This window comes from Ahaetulla prasina, chromosome 1, assembly GCF_028640845.1.
Source record: "Ahaetulla prasina isolate Xishuangbanna chromosome 1, ASM2864084v1, whole genome shotgun sequence".
NCBI classification, from domain to species: Eukaryota; Metazoa; Chordata; class Lepidosauria; order Squamata; family Colubridae; genus Ahaetulla; species Ahaetulla prasina.
The window spans coordinates 32013267-32034786 of NC_080539.1; the positions used below are offsets into that span (position 1 = coordinate 32013267).

At 46.3% G+C, this 21520-nt stretch overlaps 1 protein-coding gene across 1 annotated transcript in view; it reads right to left on the bottom strand.

Moving 5' to 3' along the window:
- The window catches only part of KCNK3 (potassium two pore domain channel subfamily K member 3), a 127304-nt gene extending 106264 nt beyond the window's left edge, over positions 1-21040 (bottom strand). The window contains exon 1 of the mRNA XM_058164760.1: positions 20519-21040. Within this exon, the coding sequence (XP_058020743.1) occupies positions 20519-20801 (283 nt within the window). The 5' untranslated portion in view covers positions 20802-21040. The remainder of the gene's footprint in view (positions 1-20518) is intronic.
- Positions 21041-21520: the final 480 nt, after the last annotated feature.

Genomic DNA, 21520 nt, shown 5'->3' on the forward strand with positions numbered 1-21520 from the left:
TACACTAGATCAGTCCTCTGATCTTTCAAGAGACCTGGACTGTAATTCCAGGAAATTCCAGGAAAAAGCAGTTTTATTAAGGAGTTGCAGGCAGGGTGGATGTGCCCAGTGGTGGGATTAAAGTAATTTAACAACCGGTTCTCTGCCCTAATGATTTCTTACAACAACCAGTTTGCCAAACTGCTCAGACAGTTAACAACCGGTTCTCCCGAAGTGGTGCGAACTGGCTGAATCCCACCACTGGATGTGCCCCAGAATAAAAAAAATTTGGCAAAAAATTAAAAATTGGCTAGAGGGAATTACCCAACTAAAAATGGAATTTAAACCGGAACTCTATTTATTAGGAATAATTAACCCAAAAATAGGCAAACCTTTGCAATACCTCATATATTAACGGCAGCAAGGATCGCTGTCGCATATGGATGGAAACAAAGGAGAGGAAATAATAATCCGAAAAATCTTACAGTGTGCAGAAATGGACAAGATGATGCTAGAAATTAAGGGAAGAGTCGGAATACTACAAAGTGTAGAATAAATTATATGATTGGTTAGAAAAAAGAAATCAAAATAATAAATTGGAATTTTAACCTAATTAAGTTAAAATTAGGAAGTGTAAACAACTGAATTTTGTTAACCCGATAAGGACAGATTGGTAAATAGATACCAATCTAAATATAAGCATGTAGAGGATCGATTGAATAAGAACAGAGAATATATATTTATGTCAATATGGCAAGCTGTAAAATAATATACGATGTAATGTCTGTTATGTGTTTTTAATGTGTTTTGGTTTTTTTTGTTATATTTTTCTTTATTTTGTTTTTAAAAGTTAAAAGTTTAATGAAAATTATTTTTTTTAAAAAGGGAGTTGCGGGCAGATGGGGGGAGGGGCTACATTTGTGCCCCCACTTGCTCCAAAGAACTTTTCTTTTTTGAAATCGAATCTGAAACATTGCACAGCTCTGTGGCATGTGGCACTTCTTCTTGCTCTCTGATTGAATGCTCAGATATACAGAACAGCGCATGACTTTTCTATTCCCAACTGCTAAAGCAGCCTGCTCTTGCTATTCGTTCCTGATCTGCAGTTGCGATTTCATTATTTACATTTTAGTTTAGGTCTAGTTTTACCATCAGGTGCAATTAAGACGGCATTGACAGGTGAAATGTGGTGGGTTGTTAGGGGCACTGGAACGTGAATAATAACCCCAAATGAGAGACAGTCATGCTGGCTACAGAATAGCCTTTTTTTCCCCCCCATCTGAAAATTGTAGATTTTTGCTCCCAGGCTTTGCAACACCGAGAAAGCTTTTAAAAGAAAACCCCCGTCCAAAATCTGTGCAGGCTTAATATGAAAACAACTACCTCTCGGCCAATCAAGCTTCGCATGAGAGCAAGCACAGTGGGAATCTGTGTGAGCATCTCTTATGGATGACAAAGTCTTTGACAAGCTGAATTCTAGTTTGGGACTAAAGAATAGCCACAGAGACTTAGCTAGAGAGCCATCCTTCCACCGAAGATTACCTTGACCATCCGAAAATCAATTCAGGAAATGACTGGGGAGATAAGCAGGGCCACACGAGTGAAGCCAAGGGTAATTTTGAACAGGCGGTAGAGCGGTGTTGATCAGTCAAGGCCAGGGCAGAAATGCCACAGATAGCGTACATTCTGTCCTGGGGAGGGGGGGTGGAAATAGAGAGAGTTGGACAGGCTACCCTGCCCCCAGGGGCTCTTCCACCATGTCACTCTTCAGAGGCCATGCGGTGGTCTCCCCTGCCATTCTTATTCTTTAGGATTCCTTCTGCCAACATTTGCATGCAAGGTAGGAGTTAAGGGGCACAAGCAGCCCAAAGAGTTCTTGGACTTAGCACATACAGGGTAGTCCTCAACGTCCAACCACAATCGAGCCCAAAATTTATGTTCCTATGTGAGACATTTGTTAAGTGAGTTTTGCTCCCTTTTACGACCTTTCATGCCACAACTGGCACGTGAATTATTGCAGTTGTTCAGTTAGCAACACGGATGTTAAGTGAATCTGGATTCCCCATTGACTTTGTTTGTCAGAAGGTCGCAAAAGCTAATCATGTGACCCTGGGGCACTGCAACCGTCATAAATACGAGCCTGTTGCCAAGGATCTGAATTTTGATCCCATGATCAAGGGGATGCTGCAACAGTCGTGAGTGGGAAAAACTGTCATAAGTCACTTTTTTCAGTGCTTTCGTAACCTTGAACAGTCACTAAATGAACTGTTGTAAGTTGAGAACTACCTGTGTTTCTGGACTTCCCTGAAAAAAGAGATCAGGCTAACTTCATTTCTGCTACTCTCCCAAGCAGGCAAACTCATTTTTATCTAGACAGACTTTGTTTAAGCAAAGTCTGTGTTGATAAAAAGTGAGCGATTGCCTGTTGGTGTGCACTCCTCTTGATTGCAAATGATGTTTTTCTTAATGTTACTGTATCATAATGTATTACTGGCCCCCTTCAGCAACATTTCATGTGGAAATGCAGGCTACAAATGACATCAATAATAAATCAGGACAGGCAGAAAGGAAGTTTCTTGAGACCCAAATAAAGGGATTTTGTTGAATCAAGAGTGCAGTCTACTGATGGTACTGAGGAATTGTACTTTTTAAGGTCACTGAGGGGATAAATTATTAAATGAATGGACTCTAATTGCATGGGCTGTATTTATTTAAACTTTAATTACATATGTAAGGTATTTTCTTGAATCACATTCCCACCCTCTCCCGATTATCTTTGTGCCAGCCTATCTCTCAAAGGTCAAGGCGGAGTCCCTGAATGTGAGAAAGACTGCTCTGCCCGATATAAATATGCCACTCAAAATTAATAGACTGCGTTGACATACGTTTGTTCTTGAGTTTAAAAGTTAAAGGTGAAACTCTATTGGAAATCAGTTTCGGGTTCTCTCTCTTGAAAAGAGAAACTTTGCTTTTATTCACTCTGGAAATTTTTTGGTTTCTCTGTTTGGTTGCCGTCCTTCAACATTCTCTTTGCTAATGCTCTCCATATCACCATCTTTATTCAGGGAGTCCCTGGTTTTCCCTGAGCTTGGTTGTTTTTTTCCAGACGTTTCATTACCCAGCTAGGTAATAACACTGGTTGGGTAATGAAACATCTGCAAGAAAACAACCAAGCTCAGAGAGCACCAGGGACCCACGGTTCAACCCTGGACTACAATATTCTCTTCTATTTTTTTTTTATTTTTTTTTTTTACATTTATATCCCGCTCTTCTCCGAAGACTCAGGGCGGCTTACAGTGTGTAAGGCAATAGTCTCATTCTATTTGTATATTTACAAAGTCAATTTATTGCCCCCCCAACAATCTGGGTCCTCATTTTACCTACCTTATAAAGGATGGAAGGCTGAGTCAACCTTGGACCTGGTGGGGCTTGAACCTGCAGTAATTGCAGGCAGCTGGTTTTAATAACAGGCTTCTTACAGCCTTGAGCCACCACGGCCCTCTATCATTATTCTATCATTATTATTTTTTCCCAGATTTTATTTCAATGTAGCGATAAGTCTATAGTTTTTAGAATTTAGATTTGGGCAAATGACCAACAAGCTTTTTGAAACCTGAGCTGGAACCCAATAAAGAAGAAAGAAAAGACACTTTTCTGCAAAAGGAGGCCCAGTTGCCTGGAACAAAACAGTTAGCTGATAAAAGATTTAGTGATTAAGTGTTAGACTTACACTTCCTTCTACTCCAGTTCTCTTTGCTACAGTGACCCTTCTATGCCTCCAAAGTTAGGATATAAGCAGAATTCTTGGATGGCCCAGGCAAGCCTCCACTTTATTAAGGAAATTATAAGCAAATGACTCTTAATAACTGGTGCTATCAATAACTTGAAAATATGAAATGTCTTTTGACATAGGAAGCAGCGTGGAAATCAGCTCAATAAATATATGCCCAAATGAGACTTTTTGTTGAAATTGTGTCTTTACTTTAGCTCCACCTGCATATATGCCAAAAAGATTACAGAATGCCACCTGTCTTCTTATAGAGGGAATTAAATCTGCACCCCTAGATGTCAGCTTTGGAAGCCATATTAGGCCAGAAGCTTCCATACTGCCACCTTCTCCTGTGTGGGAAAGTAGGAGGGGGGATTTAGTAGAGGGATTGTCTTTAGACATAATAGCATTCTTCCTGTCGGTCAAGGTCAGCCAATCCTACATCTGGAGGAGTGGTCGAAGATGGGACGATGGTGATTGGAGCATGTGATTGATTGTGGAGTGAGGGGATGGTTTTGGGGGTTTTGCTTTACTGAGGGAAAACCCGGACCTCTCAGATTTGGGTTTTCCCAGATGTGCCAGTTTACCTATTCTAATAAATAGAACTTGATAAATGCTTGCTTCAGAGTTTTTACTTGGAATTGAGGTTTTTTTCTGGAACACTGACATTAGAATTTATTATTGTTCAGATATATTTATTTATTAAATAGATTTATATGGCCACCTAACTCACACACAGTGACTGCGAAATATGAAATATGCACAACACCCTTTTCTGGTTGGCCTGAATAAATGTTGATCTTGTCATGATTCTATATGTTCTCCATTTTTAGGCGCTAACACTCCATCATGGCTGACTAGGGAATTCTGGAAATTGAAGTCCACGCATCTTAAAGTTGCCAAGTTTGAGAATTTACAGCACGTGAAAAGTAACAATGTATATGCACAGATTCATGGAAGGATGCCCATAAATTACTTTTAAAAAGTAACAAAAAAAGAGTAGTGAATCTGTGGGAAAGCCCCTCCCTCCTTCCTTCCTTCCTTCCTTCCTTCCTTCCTTCCTTCCTTCCTTCCTTCCTTCCCTCCTTCCTTTCTCTCAACTTGGATTACCGTTAATATTCTCTGTACAAGATGAAGATCAATCAATCTTAGCCATTTGCACTCACATCACGTTGCTTCTCAAATTCTTTAACATTCCCTTTCTTTTCAAAAAGTGCATTTATGCATAATGTATAGCTAGCTTCAACCTGAACATGTTTATCTAAAGGCATTTCTCAGTGGAGTTCACTTTCTTATAAAAATCATACTTTAAACAGAAGCATATTCCACCAGGAGCCAAGCTCAACACAGTCACAACAACCTGAGGATTTTTCCAGAATTATTCTTAGCTCTGCCATCAAAGGCAGGTCCTTTGGAAGTGCTGAAAGTTTCTAGTAGCAGTAGAAGCTGTAATATCATTGCTGCGATTGCTATCATTATATTTAGATCTTGATTCTTTGTAACATATCTAGGAGCAATTGGGGCAACACCATACAATTAATCATTAATGCATCAACAATGCCATTAGCATCAATGAATAAACTTTACTGAAGGGTCACAAACGTTTTTAGAAATGACCTCTGTGCCCCCTCCCCACTGCCACCCCTGATCTAGGGTCCTCCAGATGTGCTAGATGATTCCTATCACACCAGTTGACAGCTGTGATCCTAGCATATCCCAAATAGAGCAGGTTAGGAGAAGAATTAAACTGGCACTTTAAAGTAGAAGCTGTGCCATTTGAGCCAAGACGGCCCGTTCCCAATTGGGCCCTTCTCTTTAAATTATATGAATGAAGTTGTAAAGTGACTCAAACCAAGGCTGATTTCTGTCTCAGGTCAAGAGCCTGAATTATCTGCATATAGCCATACCCTTCACTAGAGTTAAGTGGGCAGCACAGAGCAGGGGTCTCCAACCTTGGTCCCTTTAAGACTTGTGGACTTCAACTCTGGGAGTTGAAGTGCACAAGTCTTAAAGGGACCAAGGTTGAGACCCCTGGCATAGAGGATTTGCAAAAAATGGAAGAGTTGCTAGATTCTTAAATCTGAGTAAACAAGGGTCATGTGTGATGCTGAAGAAACCATAACATGGTTTAAGGGTCTGGTTCACATGTAACATACTAAGAGTGCAGTTGGATTCCCACAAAATGCTGAACCACCCTCACTTTGGAAATCTCACTTCAGTCTACACTCAGCCTCTCCTAGTGCAGGGGTCTCCAACCTTGGTCCCTTTAAGACTTGTGGACTTCAACTCTGGGAGTTGAAGTCCACAAGTCTTAAAGGGACCAAGGTTGGAGACCCCTGGCATAGAGGATTTGCAAAAAATGGAAGAGTTGCTAGATTCTTAAATCTGAGTAAACAAGGGTCATGTGTGATGCTGAAGAAACCATAACATGGTTTAAGGGTCTGGTTCACATGTAACATACTAAGAGTGCAGTTGGATTCCCACAAAATGCTGAACCACCCTCACTTTGGAAATCTCACTTCAGTCTACACTCAGCCTCTCCCTAGTGCAGGGGTCTCCAACCTTGGTCCCTTTAAGACTTGTGGACTTCAACTCCCAGAGTCCCTCAGCCAGCAAAGCTTTGCTGGCTGAGGGACGCTGAGAGTTGAAGTCCACAAGTCTTAAAGGGACCAAGGTTGAGACCCCTGGCATAGAGGATTTGCAAAAATGGAAGAGTTGCTAGATTCTTAAATCTGAGTAAACAAGGGTCATGTGTGATGCTGAAGAAACCATAACATGGTTTAAGGGTCTGGTTCACATGTAACATACTAAGAGTGCAGTTGGATTCCCACAAAATGCTGAACCACCTCACTTTGGAAATCTCACTTCAGTCTACACTCAGCCTCTCCTAGTGCAGGGGACCCCAACTTTGGTCCCTTTAAGACTTGTGGACTTCAACTCTGGGAGTTGAAGCCCACAAGTCTTAAAGGGACCAAGATTGGAGACCCCTGGCATAGAGGATTTGCAAAAATGGAAGAGTTGCTAGATTCTTAAATCTGAGTAAACAAGGGTCATGTGTGATGCTGAAGAAACCATAACATGGTTTAAGGGTCTGGTTCACATGTAACATACTAAGAGTGCAGTTGGATTCCCACAAAATGCTGAACCACCTCACTTTGGAAATCTCACTTCAGTCTACACTCAGCCTCTCCTAGTGCAGGGGTCTCCAACCTTGGTCCCTTTAAGACTTGTGGACTTCAACTCTGGGAGTTGAAGTCCACAAGTCTTAAAGGGACCAAGGTTGGAGACCCCTGGCATAGAGGATTTGCAAAAAATGGAAGAGTTGCTAGATTCTTAAATCTGAGTAAACAAGGGTCATGTGCGATGCTGAAGAAACCATAACATGGTTTAAGGGTCTGGTTCACATGTAACATACTAAGAGTGCAGTTGGATTCCCACAAAATGCTGAACCACCCTCACTTTGGAAATCTCACTTCAGTCTACACTCAGCCTCTCCCTAGTGCAGGGGTCTCCAACCTTGGTCCCTTTAAGACTTGTGGACTTCAACGCTGAGAGTTGAAGTCCACAAAGCTTTGCTGGCTGAGGGACACTGAGAGTTGAAGTCCACAAGTCTTAAAGGGACCAAGGTTGGAGACCGGTGCCATAATGTTTTCCTACTTGTGAAAAGAAATACAGTGGTAACAGACTAACTAATCAGAGCTGTTTCATCTCCTTTTCTGCATGCTGTATTCTCCAGCCCAGCATCTGTAACAGGTTTTGTACTTAAGACCTACTTCCTCTTCTTATTCCACTTGCAGAAAGTCAGTTCTTCTGTATCCCATTTCTAAAGGGTGGGGAAGCGGAACAGAAGAAACCTTCCAGCAAAGCCTCTTCAATCCAAGGCGGCGCAAAGCCAACGCCAGTACACCAGGAGGAGATTCAGTCCGAATCCGAAGGTGAGGCGAGGATGAGGAAGGGTCTGCCGGACCGAAAGCGCGACTGAGGACCGTGGCGAGTGCGGAAGCTGCGGAGGGCAACATCAGCGCCAACGCTGCAGGTTTAAAGACGCAACATGCGGCGGTGTGGGAAGAAAGGACACTTAGCTCAGGTTTGCAGAGCGGCCCAACCTTCCGAAAATTCAAATCGGCCAATCAAAACGCTGAACCGGAAAGGCGCCCGATTGGTTCAAACAAGAAAGGCGCCAAGTCTAACCAAACGACTGTCATTATAGGCGCTCAACCAAAGTGGAAAAGAAGATTTTCACAAAGCCCAAGATCGAGGGAGTACGGTGCAGGCTTGAAGTAGACACGGGATCAGCGATCACCATCATGTCCTGGGACACTTTGGCGAAGTCGCTGCCGTCCCGTCGCGGCGCCATCTGCAAGCACAGCGACTACGAGTGCACGACTACCAGGGAATCGCATCCCTGTTCGAGGGACCACCTCCGTCCGAGTCGAGTACGGCCCTCACAAAAGACCCTGCCCATCACGATCGTCGAAGGAACTCTGCCCAGTCTGTTGGGACTAGACTGGTTTCGTGCCCTGGGCATGGGAGTGACTGGCATCTACAGAAGTGACTGCAATTTGAAAGACATTCTCTTTAACGAGTTCAAGATGTCTTCAAGGACTGCCTGGGCAAGTACAAGGGACCCCTATTTCCTTCAACTTAGACCCCAGGTAGCCCCATTAGGCTTAAGGCGAGGAGAGTCCTTTGCCCTAAAACCAAAAATTGATAAGGAGCTGGACAAGCTCATAAATCAGGGTTTGGTGCCAGTCGATCACGCAGTGGGAGACGCCAATCGTCACCCCATCAAAACCGGACGGGTCAATTAGAATTTGCGCTGACTACAAGGCGACGCTAACAAAGCCTTACAGAAAAGCGCTGCGGTTCCCGTGGTGCAACATTTATTGCACTCTTTGGGGCAAGGGCAAGTCTTTGCAAAGTTAGACTTGGCCCAAGCCTACCAACAACTGCCAGTAGACGCCCGCAGCCAAGCCCAAACGATTGTGACGCACAGAAGTGCACCGATTGCAATTTGGGGTTAGTGTGGCACCAGGGCTGTTCCAAAACCTGATGGAACGACTACTGCAAGGGCTCCCAGGGTAGTTCCTACTTGATGATGTCCTAATTTCAGGGAAAACATGGAGGAATTGGGGAGGCGGTTAAGAAAGGTCTTGAGCATTTTCCGGACAGCGGATTAAAAGTCAAGACAAATAAATGCCAGATAGGGGTCGAATCGGTCGATTTCTTGGGCTACGGATAGACAAGAAAGGAATTCACCCTACTGAGAGCAAGGTTAAGGCAATTAGGAAGGCTCCAGCGCCCAAAAACAAAGCAGAGCTGCAGGCATTCCTGGGATTGGTTAATTTTACGCGGTCTTTTAAAGAACAAAGCAACCGTTGGAACCGCTGCATAGGCTCTTAGGAAAAATACTGTTTGGTCTTGGGAAAGTCAGAAAATAGGGCTTTTGAAGCAGTAAAGAACCTGCTCTCAAGTGATAGCCTGCTCATCCAATATCACGACTCACTACCCCTAGTGCTGGTTTGCGTGCGCCCCTTATGGGGTGGGGCTGTACTCAGCCATAGACTTCAAACGCACAGAAGCCCCTATAGCGTTCTACTCTAGAACGATGTCCTCCCAGAGAGGAACTACAGCCAATTAGACAAAGAAGCATTAGCCATTGTATCAGGGTCAAAAATTCCATGAGTATGTCTTTGGGCGGAATTTTGAAATCGTGACTGACCACAGACCGCTACTATGGGATTACTGGCTGGCGACCGCCAACGCCTGTGGCACTTTCGCCACGCTTGACCCGATGGACTATATTTTAGCCGCTTACTACAAGCTGCAATAAACTGATTAAAATGGAAAAGGGGGTTGCTAGTGGTTCAGCGTAACATATGACCTAAGCCACTAATTTAAGTTCTGATATGGTTTCTTTGAATATAGCATCTTATATATTACTTTTGTTAGCTCAAGTTTCAGGTGAAGTATGTTGTGTTATTTCAACCATTATGACTTTCCTGCTCATATTTTTTTCCTTACTTGGCAATAACAAAAACACGGCAATGGAGAGATATATGGAGGAAGAGAGAAAAAGGCAAATATATTGTGTGCATCATGGTGTCATTCATGCAAATTACATAATTTACATAAGGGTTATTGTCATGATGCATGTGGAATCGTCACTTGTACCGGAAGCCTATGTTAACTCAGACATAAGCTTCACAAAGAATACACATTTATTGCTAAACCAAAAGGTGCTTTGTTTCTTTCAAGGTCAACAATACTAAACTTAATTACTGTAATTAGTAAATCATACCTTGCTTGCATTACGCATGAACCCGGCTATGGTTTGTTGACAAATTCAGTTTGATCAAATTCGAGCACATGCCTATGAAGGGGAATTGCTTTTAGCAGAAGTAAATTAGCAACTTCAAAGCATGCGGAATTCCAGCAAGGCCTAAGAACATACACTGAAAGTTGGCAGTGAGAACCTGAACTCAGTTAGGCATCAATTGATCCATACTTTTGCATCTTTGAAGAGAGACTGCTTTACCAAATAGTCCTTAAATGTGACTTGGACACTTCACTCAGCAGAGGCTAAAGCATCTAAGCCCCCTATGATGGCAAGTGAACAGCGATACCATGGCACATGTGATGTCACTCCCCTTGCCCCCACGGAAAGTTAAAAGCAGCACAATGATAATCTGTTGCTAAAGTCCAAAAAAGGGACACAGTGGCTCAGTGGCTAAGATGCTGAGCTTGTCGATCAGAAGGTCGGCAGTTCAGCGGTTCAAATCCCTAGTGCTGCGTAACAGAGTGAGCTCCCATTACTTGCCCAGTTTCTGCCAACCTAGCAGTTCGAAAGCACATAAAAAATACAAGTAGAAAAATAGAGACCACTTTGGTGGGAAGGTAACAGCGCTCCATGCACCTTCGGCTTTTAGTCATGCTGGAGACATCTTTGAACAGCACTGGTTCTTCAGCTTAGAAATGGAGATGAGCACCACCTCAGAGCTGGAAATGACTAGCATGCATTTGCGGGGGAACCTTTACCTTTAAAGTCCAAATTCCAGGGATTCATTTGGCTAAATCTGGGAACATTCCACTAGCTATCACTTCATTTTTGAAGGCAGTTTCAGAACCTTTGTTATGACCCTCAAACCCTTCCTAGTCTGGCATCTCCTAACTTTAGAGATATCATTGCCCTACATTAATCCAACGGATGTTTTTCTTCCTGAAAGTGGGAGCTACTTGTGATGCCAATACTATATCGGGGTCTGTGGACCAAGCCACAAGACCTTCTTCTGGTTGCCTTAGGTTGGCAGATGATGCTCATCTGTATGATCTGCAGCTGATCTATTTTTTTCAGAGAAATGCAAAACCAACCTTTTTTTTAAAATGAGGTTGCTCAATAGGTATTTCAGCTTTTGGTTATTGGTGACAGTGATTGCATTTATCAGTTAGTGGGCTTCAATTATTCGATGGCTGTTTCTGTAGTGCTATCTCATTCTTTTGCGTAGGGTGAACTTTACTTATATTAGGCAGGACAAGAGATGGTCCCTCTTAAAGAGTTTTGTGACCATGAAGACAAGGACAGTATATAAAGATTTGCATTTTTAAAAGAAACGATCCAAAGCAAAGAGAATGTTCTAAAAATAAGACACAATGATTGAGAGCAGGAAGAGCTGTCTTAGAAGGACAGGGTGCAGAGAAATGCTTCAAGAGCTGGAGATTCAAAAAAATAATTTGGACTCATTGAAAGCTGTTTCAAGGCTGTCTGGTCCCTGTGAGGCTTTGGCCAGAATTCCACTCTGTTATGTAGCAGCAACATAAATCAGGAATTAATCTGATTGCAAGCAAGAATTAGGAGCTTAAACTGATCTCTTCCTCTACATGTCACACTGTACCCAATTGCATTTGTTTGTCCTTAAAAATGCTCTATCTGAAGCAGGCTTAATATGTTGCAAAATTTAGAACGTTTAGTTTTAAAAGCATCCAAGAAACGGTGTTTGTCCTGTTAAAGAACAGAAATCTTGGAACAAAAATAAAAAGAACATAGTGTTCACTCCACAGATGACACAAGTATATGTTTACTTAATAGTAAATTTTACTGAGTTCAACAGAACTCACTTTAAAGTAAATATGGATACAATTGTTTAGATGCAACAATAACATTTACTGTGAAATCGAAATGATTTGCGAATAGAGGGAAAAAGTGAAATGTTGTGATGCAGTTTGAAAATTCATCTATTATTATCCGTGGCTCCCTCTATCTATTCCCCACAAAGAGTTTGTTTTACTAATATCCCCCCCCCTAAACTCTCACCCCCAAGCTGAGACTGCATGGATTCTTAGGTAAGATAAATTATCAGCAAATAAAGAAAAACTTTGCCATTATCCAAACATGACATAATTCTGCATTGAAGTGACTGAGTTTTCTAAGTTCCCCACCAATGGGCACTGAGCAACCTCCTTCCCATTCTCAATTCTCACCTATAAAGTGGAACAACTTGCTATAACCGGCTCCTTTATTGCACCAAAAATTATTCCCTGCCTGATAAGGTGGGTGAGGTCTATGGGTGAAATCATGACTCTGCTTACTCAGCAATATGTGCCATTCCACACACTGAAACTTGCTCTCCTATAAAGGGTTGGAAGATTGCTGGTCTTAATATAAGACATTTTTCTAAGACCTAAAAAATTTTGAGCTTGCTGTGTGGCAGACTGGAAACATGATTCCTGATTCTCTTCTCGTCAAGGGAAAACCTCTCCATTCCCATCAAGATGATACGCAAAAGATTGGGAATGTATGCATTGCAGGCCGAGTCAGAAGATGCTCTTGCTTTATTCATGTTGTTCATTTTGAACAATTCAGACATTGTTCAAAAGTCAAGATGAGTTCCCTCCAGAAACCACCCTTATGCTTTCAGGACAACAGAGAACCAGGAAGCAAACCTCTTCTCCCTTTAAAAAAAGGGGGGGGGATGGGAGAATATGTGGAGATCTAAATTGTTATGTATTAACAGTTGTGCCTTTAAATATTTGAGCGGGAAATCAGCACGTTGCTGATTGGACGAAGCCTCCAGCAGAACTGTATAAAAGGAGAGGTTTTTGACCCAGCCTGTTGCTGGGTTCACCATATATTAAAGAGCTGTTGTCACTACCCTGGTCTCCAGCCTCGTTACTTCCCGAACTTAACATTGGCGACGAAGGTGGGATCTCGAGGCTAAGGAGAACCAGAACCGAGCTGAAGCACGCTAGTTCCGAACCCAGCAAACTCAGGGCAGAAACGCGGAAATGGCAAACACGCCACCCGCACTGCATAACCCGGCAAGGAGAAATGGGGAACATATATGACCCGCTTCAAAGCTTTCTAGAAGCCAACGAACTACAGGATCCCTGATAACCGCAAACGGGCTTACTTCCTAAGCCATTGCGGGCCCGAGGTAATCGAGATTGCGGAAGCCCTGGCAGAGCCAACGCCGATACAATCGGTATCGTGGCCGACTCTGCAGACTTTGCTGAAGAACCATTTCGCACCGACGCCGTCCAAATACGTGCAGCGGTTCGAATTCGGAGAACGTAGACAGATGGAGGGCGGGTCCATCGGTGACTACATGGCGCGCTGAGAAGAGCGCCCAAGGACTGTGGATACCGAGACTTAGACGAAGTGCTACTCGAGCAACTCATCCGAGGGTCAGGACATCCGCCCGGCGACGACTGCTAGCCAGGAGCAACCTGACACTAGCCACCGCCTGGACGAGGCCAGAGCACGAAATGTCTACTAAAGCAGCAGAGACTCTGCAAAAGCCTCTTCAATCCAAGGCGAAGCCAGCAACGCCAGTACACCAGGAGGAGATTCAGTCCGAATCCGAAGGTGAGGGCGAGGATGAGGAAGAGGTCTGCCGGACCGAAAAGCGCGACACTGAGGACCGTGACGAGTGCGGAAGCTGCGGAGGGCAACATCAGCGCCAACGCTGCAGGTTTAAAGACGCAACATGCCGGCGGTGTGGGAAGAAAGGACACTTAGCTCAGGTTTGCAGAGCGCCCAACCTTCCGCCGAAAATTCAAATCGAATCAAAACGCTGAACCGGAAAGGCGGCCCGCGATTGGTTCAAACAAGAAAGGCGCAAGTCTAACCAAACGACTGTCATTATAGGCCGCGCCAACCAAAGTGGAAAAGAAGATTTTACAAAGCCCAAGATCGAGGGAGTACGGTGCAGGCTTGAAGTAGACACGGATCAGCGATCACCATCATGTCCTGGGACACCCTGGCGAAGTCACTGCCGTCCGTCGCAAGCGCCATCTGCAAGCACAGCGGCTACGAGTGCACGACTACCAGGGAATCGATCCTGTTCGAGGGACCACCTCCGTCCGAGTCGAGTACGGCCCTCACAAAAGACCCTGCCCATCACGATCGCCGAAGGAACTCTGCCCAGTCTGTTGGGACTAGACTGGTTTCGTGCCCTGGGCATGGGAGTGACTGGCATCTACAGAAGTGACTGCAATTTGAAAGACATTCTCTTTAACGAGTTCAAGATGTCTTCAAGGACTGCCTGGGCAAGTACAAGGGGACCCCTATTTCCTTCAACTTAGACCCCAGGTAGCCCCCATTAGGTTTAAGGGTCTGGTTCACATGTAACATACTAAGAGTGCAGTTGGATTCCCACAAAATGCTGAACCACCTCACTTTGGAAATCTCACTTCAGTCTACACTCAGCCTCTCCCTAGTGCAGGGGTCTCCAACCTTGGTCCCTTTAAGACTTGTGGACTTCAACTCCCAGAGTCCCTCAGCCAGCAAAGCTGGCTGAGGAACTCTGGGAGTTGAAGTCCACAAAGCTTTGCTGGCTGAGGGACGCTGAGAGTTGAAGTCCACAAAGCTTTGCTGGCTGAGGGACGCTGAGAGTTGAAGTCCACAAAGCTTTGCTGGCTGAGGGACGCTGAGAGTTGAAGTCCACAAAGCTTTGCTGGCTGAGGGACGCTGAGAGTTGAAGTCCACAAAGCTTTGCTGGCTGAGGGACACTGAGAGTTGAAGTCCACAAAGCTTTGCTGGCTGAGGGACGCTGAGAGTTGAAGTCCACAAAGCTTTGCTGGCTGAGGGACGCTGAGAGTTGAAGTCCACAAAGCTTTGCTGGCTGAGGGACGCTGAGAGTTGAAGTCCACAAAGCTTTGCTGGCTGAGGGACGCTGAGAGTTGAAGTCCACAAGTCTTAAAGGGACCAAGGTTGGAGACCCCTGGCATAGAGGATTTGCAAAAAATGGAAGAGTTGCTAGATTCTTAAATCTGAGTAAACAAGGGTCATGTGTGATGCTGAAGAAACCATAACATGGTTTAAGGGTCTGGTTCACATGTAACATACTAAGAGTGCAGTTGGATTCCCACAAAATGCTGAACCACCCTCACTTTGGAAATCTCACTTCAGTCTACACTCAGCCTCTCCCTAGTGCAGGGGTCTCCAACCTTGGTCCCTTTAAGACTTGTGGACTTCAACTCCCAGAGTCCCTCAGCCAGCAAAGCTGGCTGAGGAACTCTGCCCAGTCTGTTGGGACTAGACTGGTTTCGTGCCCTGGGCATGGGAGTGACTGGCATCTACAGAAGTGACTGCAATTTGAAAGACATTCTCTTTAACGAGTTCAAGATGTCTTCAAGGACTGCCTGGGCAAGTACAAGGGGACCCCTATTTCCTTCAACTTAGACCCCAGGTAGCCCCCATTAGGCTTAAGGCGAGGAGAGTCCTTTGCCCTAAAACCAAAATTGATAAGGAGCTGGACAAGCTCATAAATCAGGGTTTTGGTGCCAGTCGATCACGCAAAGTGGGAGACGCCAATCGTCACCCCATCAAATCGGACGGGTCAATTAGAATTTGCGCTGACTACAAGGCGACGCTTAACAAAGCCTTACAGAAAAGCTGCTACCGGTTCCCGTGGTGCAACATTTATTGCACTTTTGGGGCAAGGGCAAGTCTTTGCAAAGTTAGACTTGGCCCAAGCCTACCAACAACTGCCAGTAGACGCCCGCACAGCCAAGCCCAAACGATTGTGACGCACAGGGGGGCATTCAAGTGCACCGATTGCAATTTGGGGTTAGTGTGGCACCAGGGCTGTTCCAAAACCTGATGGAACGACTACTGCAAGGGCTCCCAGGGTAGCCTACTGATGATGTCCTAATTTCAGGGAAAACATGGAGGAATTGGGGAGCGGTTAAGAAAGGTCTTGAGCATTTTCCGGACAGCGGATTAAAAGTCAAGACAAATAAATGTCAGATAGGGGTCGAATCGGTCGATTTCTTGGGCTACCGGATAGACAAGAAAGGAATTCACCCTACTGAGAGCAAGGTTAAGGCAATTAGGAAGGCTCCAGCGCCCAAAAACAAAGCAGAGCTGCAGGCATTCCTGGGATTGGTTAATTTTACGCGGTCTTTTAAAGAACAAAGCAACCGCTATGGAACCGCTGCATAGGCTCTTAGGGAAAAATACTGTTTGGTCTTGGGGAAAGTCAGAAAATAGGGCTTTTGAAGCAGTAAAGAACCTGCTCTCAAGTGATAGCCTGCTCATCCAATATCACGACTCACTACCCTAGTGCTGGTTTGCATGGCGTCACCTTATGGGGTGGGGCTGTACTCAGCCATAGACTTCCAAACGGCACAGAAGCCCCTATAGCGTTCTACTCTAGAACGATGTCCTCCCAGAGAGGAACTACAGCCAATTAGACAAAGAAGCATTAGCCATTGTATCAGGGGTCAAAAATTCCATGAGTATGTCTTTGGGCGGAATTTTGAAATCGTGACTGACCACAGACCGTTATTGGGATACTGGCTGGCGATCGCCAACGCCTGTGGCACTTTCGCCACGCTTGACTCGATGGACTATATTTTAGCCGCTTACTCATACAAGCTGCAGCATCGACCGGGAAAAGAAGTGGGGCATGCAGACGCTTTGAGCCGATGCCCACTGCCAGGGGCGACCGAAGATCCCACTCCGGGGACACCCATCCTCCTTATTGACTCGTTGGACTCTGGCCCAGTCACATCAAAGGAAGTGGCTCGGCATCATACCGACATTGTGTTAAGGACTGTACCGGTTGGGTACAGAGAGGGTGTCGCGCCGGGCTAACGGTTCAAAGAATTTGTTAAGAAACGTGATGAGCTCTCGGCTCAAGGGGGGTGCCTGTTATGGGGTGATCGTGTAATAATTCCTGTGAAGTTAAGGGGCAAGGTATTGGACCTCCTCCACGAGGGTCACCCAGGCATCGTGAGGATGAAGGGGTTAGCTAGAAGCTATGTATGGTGGCCACTCATGGACGCAGAGATTGCTGAGAGGGTAGGGAAATGCCAAGCTTGCCAAGAGTCCAGACCGCTACCCCCAACAGCCCCAGTCAGAGAATGGGAAAAGCCCCAAGGGCCTTGGTCAAGAATCCACATTGACTTTGCTGGCCCTTTCACGCCAAACATTCCTAGTGGTGGTGGACGATTTTCCAAATGGTTAGAGATCATACTTATGAAGTCCACCACAGCCGAAGCAGTAATCGCAACCCTGCGCCACCTATTCGCAACTCACGGGTTGCCGGACACTCTGGTGTCCGACAATGGGCCCCACCACGGCAGCCCAGTTTGAAGAGTACCTGGCAGAGGAAGGCATCCGACATGCCCTCTGCACCTTTCCACCCCGCGCCGAATGGCCTTGCAGAGCGTTCCGTCCGAGCGCTAAGGAGGCATTGTCCAGGCTCAAGCCAGGTGACTGGCAAACAAAATAGACTTTTTCCTAGCCGTCCAGCATAGAACCCCAAGCACAGCCACTGGGAAAAGCCCAGCCGAATTGCTAATGGGACGAAAACTCCGGTGCTCACTTGACCGTTTGAACCCCCATTACACACCCGAGGGCTACAAGGGGGAGCTAGAAAAAACAAGGGAAATGAGCATAGGCGACCGGGTGTGGGCCCGAAACTATGGGGACGGCCCTAGTTGGCTCGCAGGACAAGTAACAGAGTAACAGGGCCTAAATCGTATGTGGTAGAGCTGCCAGACAACCGAATGTGGCGGCGCCACATAGACCAGTTAAGGAAACGAATAACTGACCAAACCAAACCAACAGAGACAGGTAATGACCAATACCACTTTGAATCCACAGCTGACAATGACCCGGGGGAGGCGCAAGACTTAGCTGAGGTCCCAGAGTTCCAGCGACGCCATCAGGTCCCCGAGGGAAACAGCAAGGAAAATTCCAAAATTAATCCAAGGCCGGATGGCCAAGAAAAAGAGTCGGCCAATAATCCAGAGCCCGATGGCCCAGAGAAAGAGCTGGGAGGAGAAACAGCCCTCCGACCAGCTCAAACACCACCCAGAACTGAACCGCGAGGTCAGAAAGAACTAGGAGACGCCCAGGTTATTTGCGTGACTACGCCGAAAAATAACATGTAAATAAATATGGATACAATTGTTTAGATGCAACAATAACATTTACTGTGAAATCGAAATGATTTGCGAATAGAGGGAAAAAGTGAAATGTTGTGATGCAGTTTGAAAATTCATCTATTATTATCCGTGGCTCCCTCTATCTATTCCCCACAAAGAGTTTGTTTTACTAATATCCCCCCTAAACTCTCACCCCCAAGCTGAGACTGCATGGATTCTTAGGTAAGATAAATTATCAGCAAATAAAGAAAAACTTTGCCATTATCCAAACATGACATAATTCTGCATTGAAGTGACTGAGTTTTCTAAGTTCCCCACCAATGGGCACTGAGCAACCTCCTTCCCATTCTCAATTCTCACCTATAAAGTGGAACAACTTGCTATAACCGGCTCCTTTATTGCACCAAAAATTATTCCCTGCCTGATAAGGTGGGTGAGGTCTATGGGTGAAATCATGACTGTGCTTACTCAGCAATATGTGCCATTCCACACACTGAAACTTGCTCTCCTATAAAGGGTTGGAAGATTGCTGGTCTTAATATAAGACATTTTTCTAAGACTTAAAAATTTTTGAGCTTGCTGTGTGGCAGAGTGGAAACATGATTCCTGATTCTCTTCTCGTCAAGGGAAAACCTCTCCATTCCCATCAAGATGATATGCAAAAGATTGGGAATGTATGCATTGCAGGCCGAGTCAGAAGATGCTCTTGCTTTATTCATGTTGTTCATTTTGAACAATTCAGACATTGTTCAAAAGTCAAGATGAGTTCCCTCCAGAAACCACCCTTATGCTTTCAGGACAACAGAGAACCAGGAAGCAAACCTCTTCTCCCTTTAAAAAAAAAGGGGGGGGATGGGAGAATATGTGGAGATCTAAATAATTCTAAGGGACCTGTATGAAAAGGAGGGAGAGGGTTAGTGGGTTGGTTGGTAAGCAAGAGGCAGGGAAGGGAAAATGTGTTGGACAGGGAAAGAATAAAACTGTTCTACAACTCTTTAGGGCTGTAGTCCTGGACAGACTCAAATAGGAAGGAAATCTATTAAATACAGTGGAGTTCTCTTCAAGTAAGTCTGTTTATTCAAAGAGGCAAAGAATGTTCTAATTTCTCAAGCACGGACTCCAGAATAGATACTTTAACAGCTCACTTTTGCATATATTTACTCAGAAGAGTTTAACTGGGCCTAGTTTAGGGATGTGGTTGAAATACAGCGATTTTTCTCATCTCTTTAGCTCAAAGAATTACCCAGCCCAAGAAGGGATTTTTTGGGGGGTAGGGGTTGGGGGAAGCTGAGCTTTGCTCCCTACTTGGAACCCTTTAGATAATTCCCCCCCACAGGTACTCTCCTCCTCCCCCCTCCACGCCCCACAACTGGCAGCTGCTACAACGGATTATATGGTGAGTACTATTGGAAACCCGCAACACGCCTTCAGATATGGCGCACACGCTCTCGGGCTAAACAAATTCGGGGTGGGGAAAAGAAGAGAGAAAGGCTCAGCTTTCGGTGGGAAATCTTTTGTCTCCATTGTTCCCCCTGCTTTAGCATGCACTGCAGGCTTCACACACGCGCACACTCTTCCACAGTCAGACTGGGGAGCCTCGAGAAGAGAGGGGGGGGAGCCCCAAGGCCATTCGCGGGTAGCGGCTTGACTTGAAGAGCACGAGAGCGAGAATCTCAGATGCTCAGGCACCGCCGAGGAACGGGATGCCTCCCGAGTGAGCCTCCCCGACTGCTCGTCCCGAATGAGCCTCCCCGACTGCTCGTCCCGGGTGGGGTGGGGGGAGCGCAAAAGCAACGGAAGAAAACCAGGGGAGGGAATGTGGGATGGAGCAGGAAAGGAGGCACAGGATGTAGTCCGGCGCTTAAGAGCTACCTAGAGAAAACTATTCACAGGCGGCGTACTCTAGGACCAAAACGGCCATCACACCCAGGGAGTAAAAGAGCGGCTGTGCTGGGTTGATGGGACAGTAGCAAACCAGCTTTGGGAAGGCTAGAAGGAAGCAAGGTATCACACCCTCCCATGCCGCCCCCGCCCCCCCCCAAAAAAAATAGTGACCTATCTGAGAACAAGGGGGACCCAATCTCTATTCTTGGATCATCTATTCCCCCAGAATAAAGTTGCCGAACTCTTTTCCTGGGCTGATCCGCTCCAGCCTGCTCGTGAGAACAGGAAGGGACTCCTAAAACAGTCAAAAGGTCCGGCACACACACAAAAGCAGGAGACAAACTGTAAATGGGAAGATGCGGAAGATGCGGGTGTGTGATGGGCTGGGGAGGAGGGGGCGGAATTTAAGCCGGGGATCACCCCGGCCGGGCGGAAAGCGCCCTGAGGCCGCAGCGAAAGGCGCTGCCGGAGCCCAGCTGTCCACCTCCTTACCTATGGTGGTGATAACGGTGATGGCGAAGTAAAAGGAGCCGGCGAACTTCCACTGGACGCCGGCCTTGTGGGGCTTCAGCTTCAGCACCACCCCTTCCAGCTCACAGTAGTTGGCCTCGGAGAGGTTGTACTTGCTCTTGAGCTCCAGCTGCTTCTGCTCCAGCTTAGTCCGGTCGGCCGTCTCCGCCTCAGACTCCAGGGCGTCGAAGACGGCGGCGCCCACCAGCAGGTAGGTGAAGGTGCAGATAATCAGGGCCAGAGTCCGGACGTTTTGCCGCTTCATGGTCCCGCCGAGCTGGGAGAGACGCGGGCGGCGGCGGCGGCGGACGGCTGCTGGGGAGCCCCGCGGGAGGCGGGAGCGGACACGGCGGCTACTTCTGCTGCTGAAAGAGAGGCGGCGGTTGCCTGGCTCATGGCTGCTGCTCCGGCTCCTGCTGCCGCTGCTGAGGCTCCAGCGGCGGCTGTGCTGGGCAAGGCGGTGCGTTCTGCAGGCAGCACCCGCCGCTCAGCTCCAAAGGGGGAGGGAGAAGGGGAGGGACGGGAGCTGTCCTTTCAGCACCACCTCCATCGCAACCCTGCACCTCCGTCGTCGCTGCTGCCGCCGCCGCCTTCCCTTATAAGGACTACTCGGCTGGCCGCGGAGGCGACCTGAGGCTGGATGGTGGGCTCCTACAGATTCACCTTTGAACTTCCAGCATCCCACTAGGCTCTTGTTTGAGGTTTTTTTCTCCCTTCTCAGCTGTCCCAGTATATACCAGTGGTACCATCTAAGCGTGTCCTTGCCAAAATGCCTTCTAAGTCCCTTTAGCCCGTTACTCTGCCTCCTATTATAGCACCTTTGCCTCCCCCCCCCTTCCTTGCTGCTACCATCTGTCCAAGGTTGCTGCTACTACAACTTGCCTGCCTCACCCCATCTCACCTGTCTTGTACTCCAGGGACTGTCTTGTGAATGCCCTCCCTAGTCAATCTCTAATTCCTGCTTCCTTAAAATATTCTTATTCT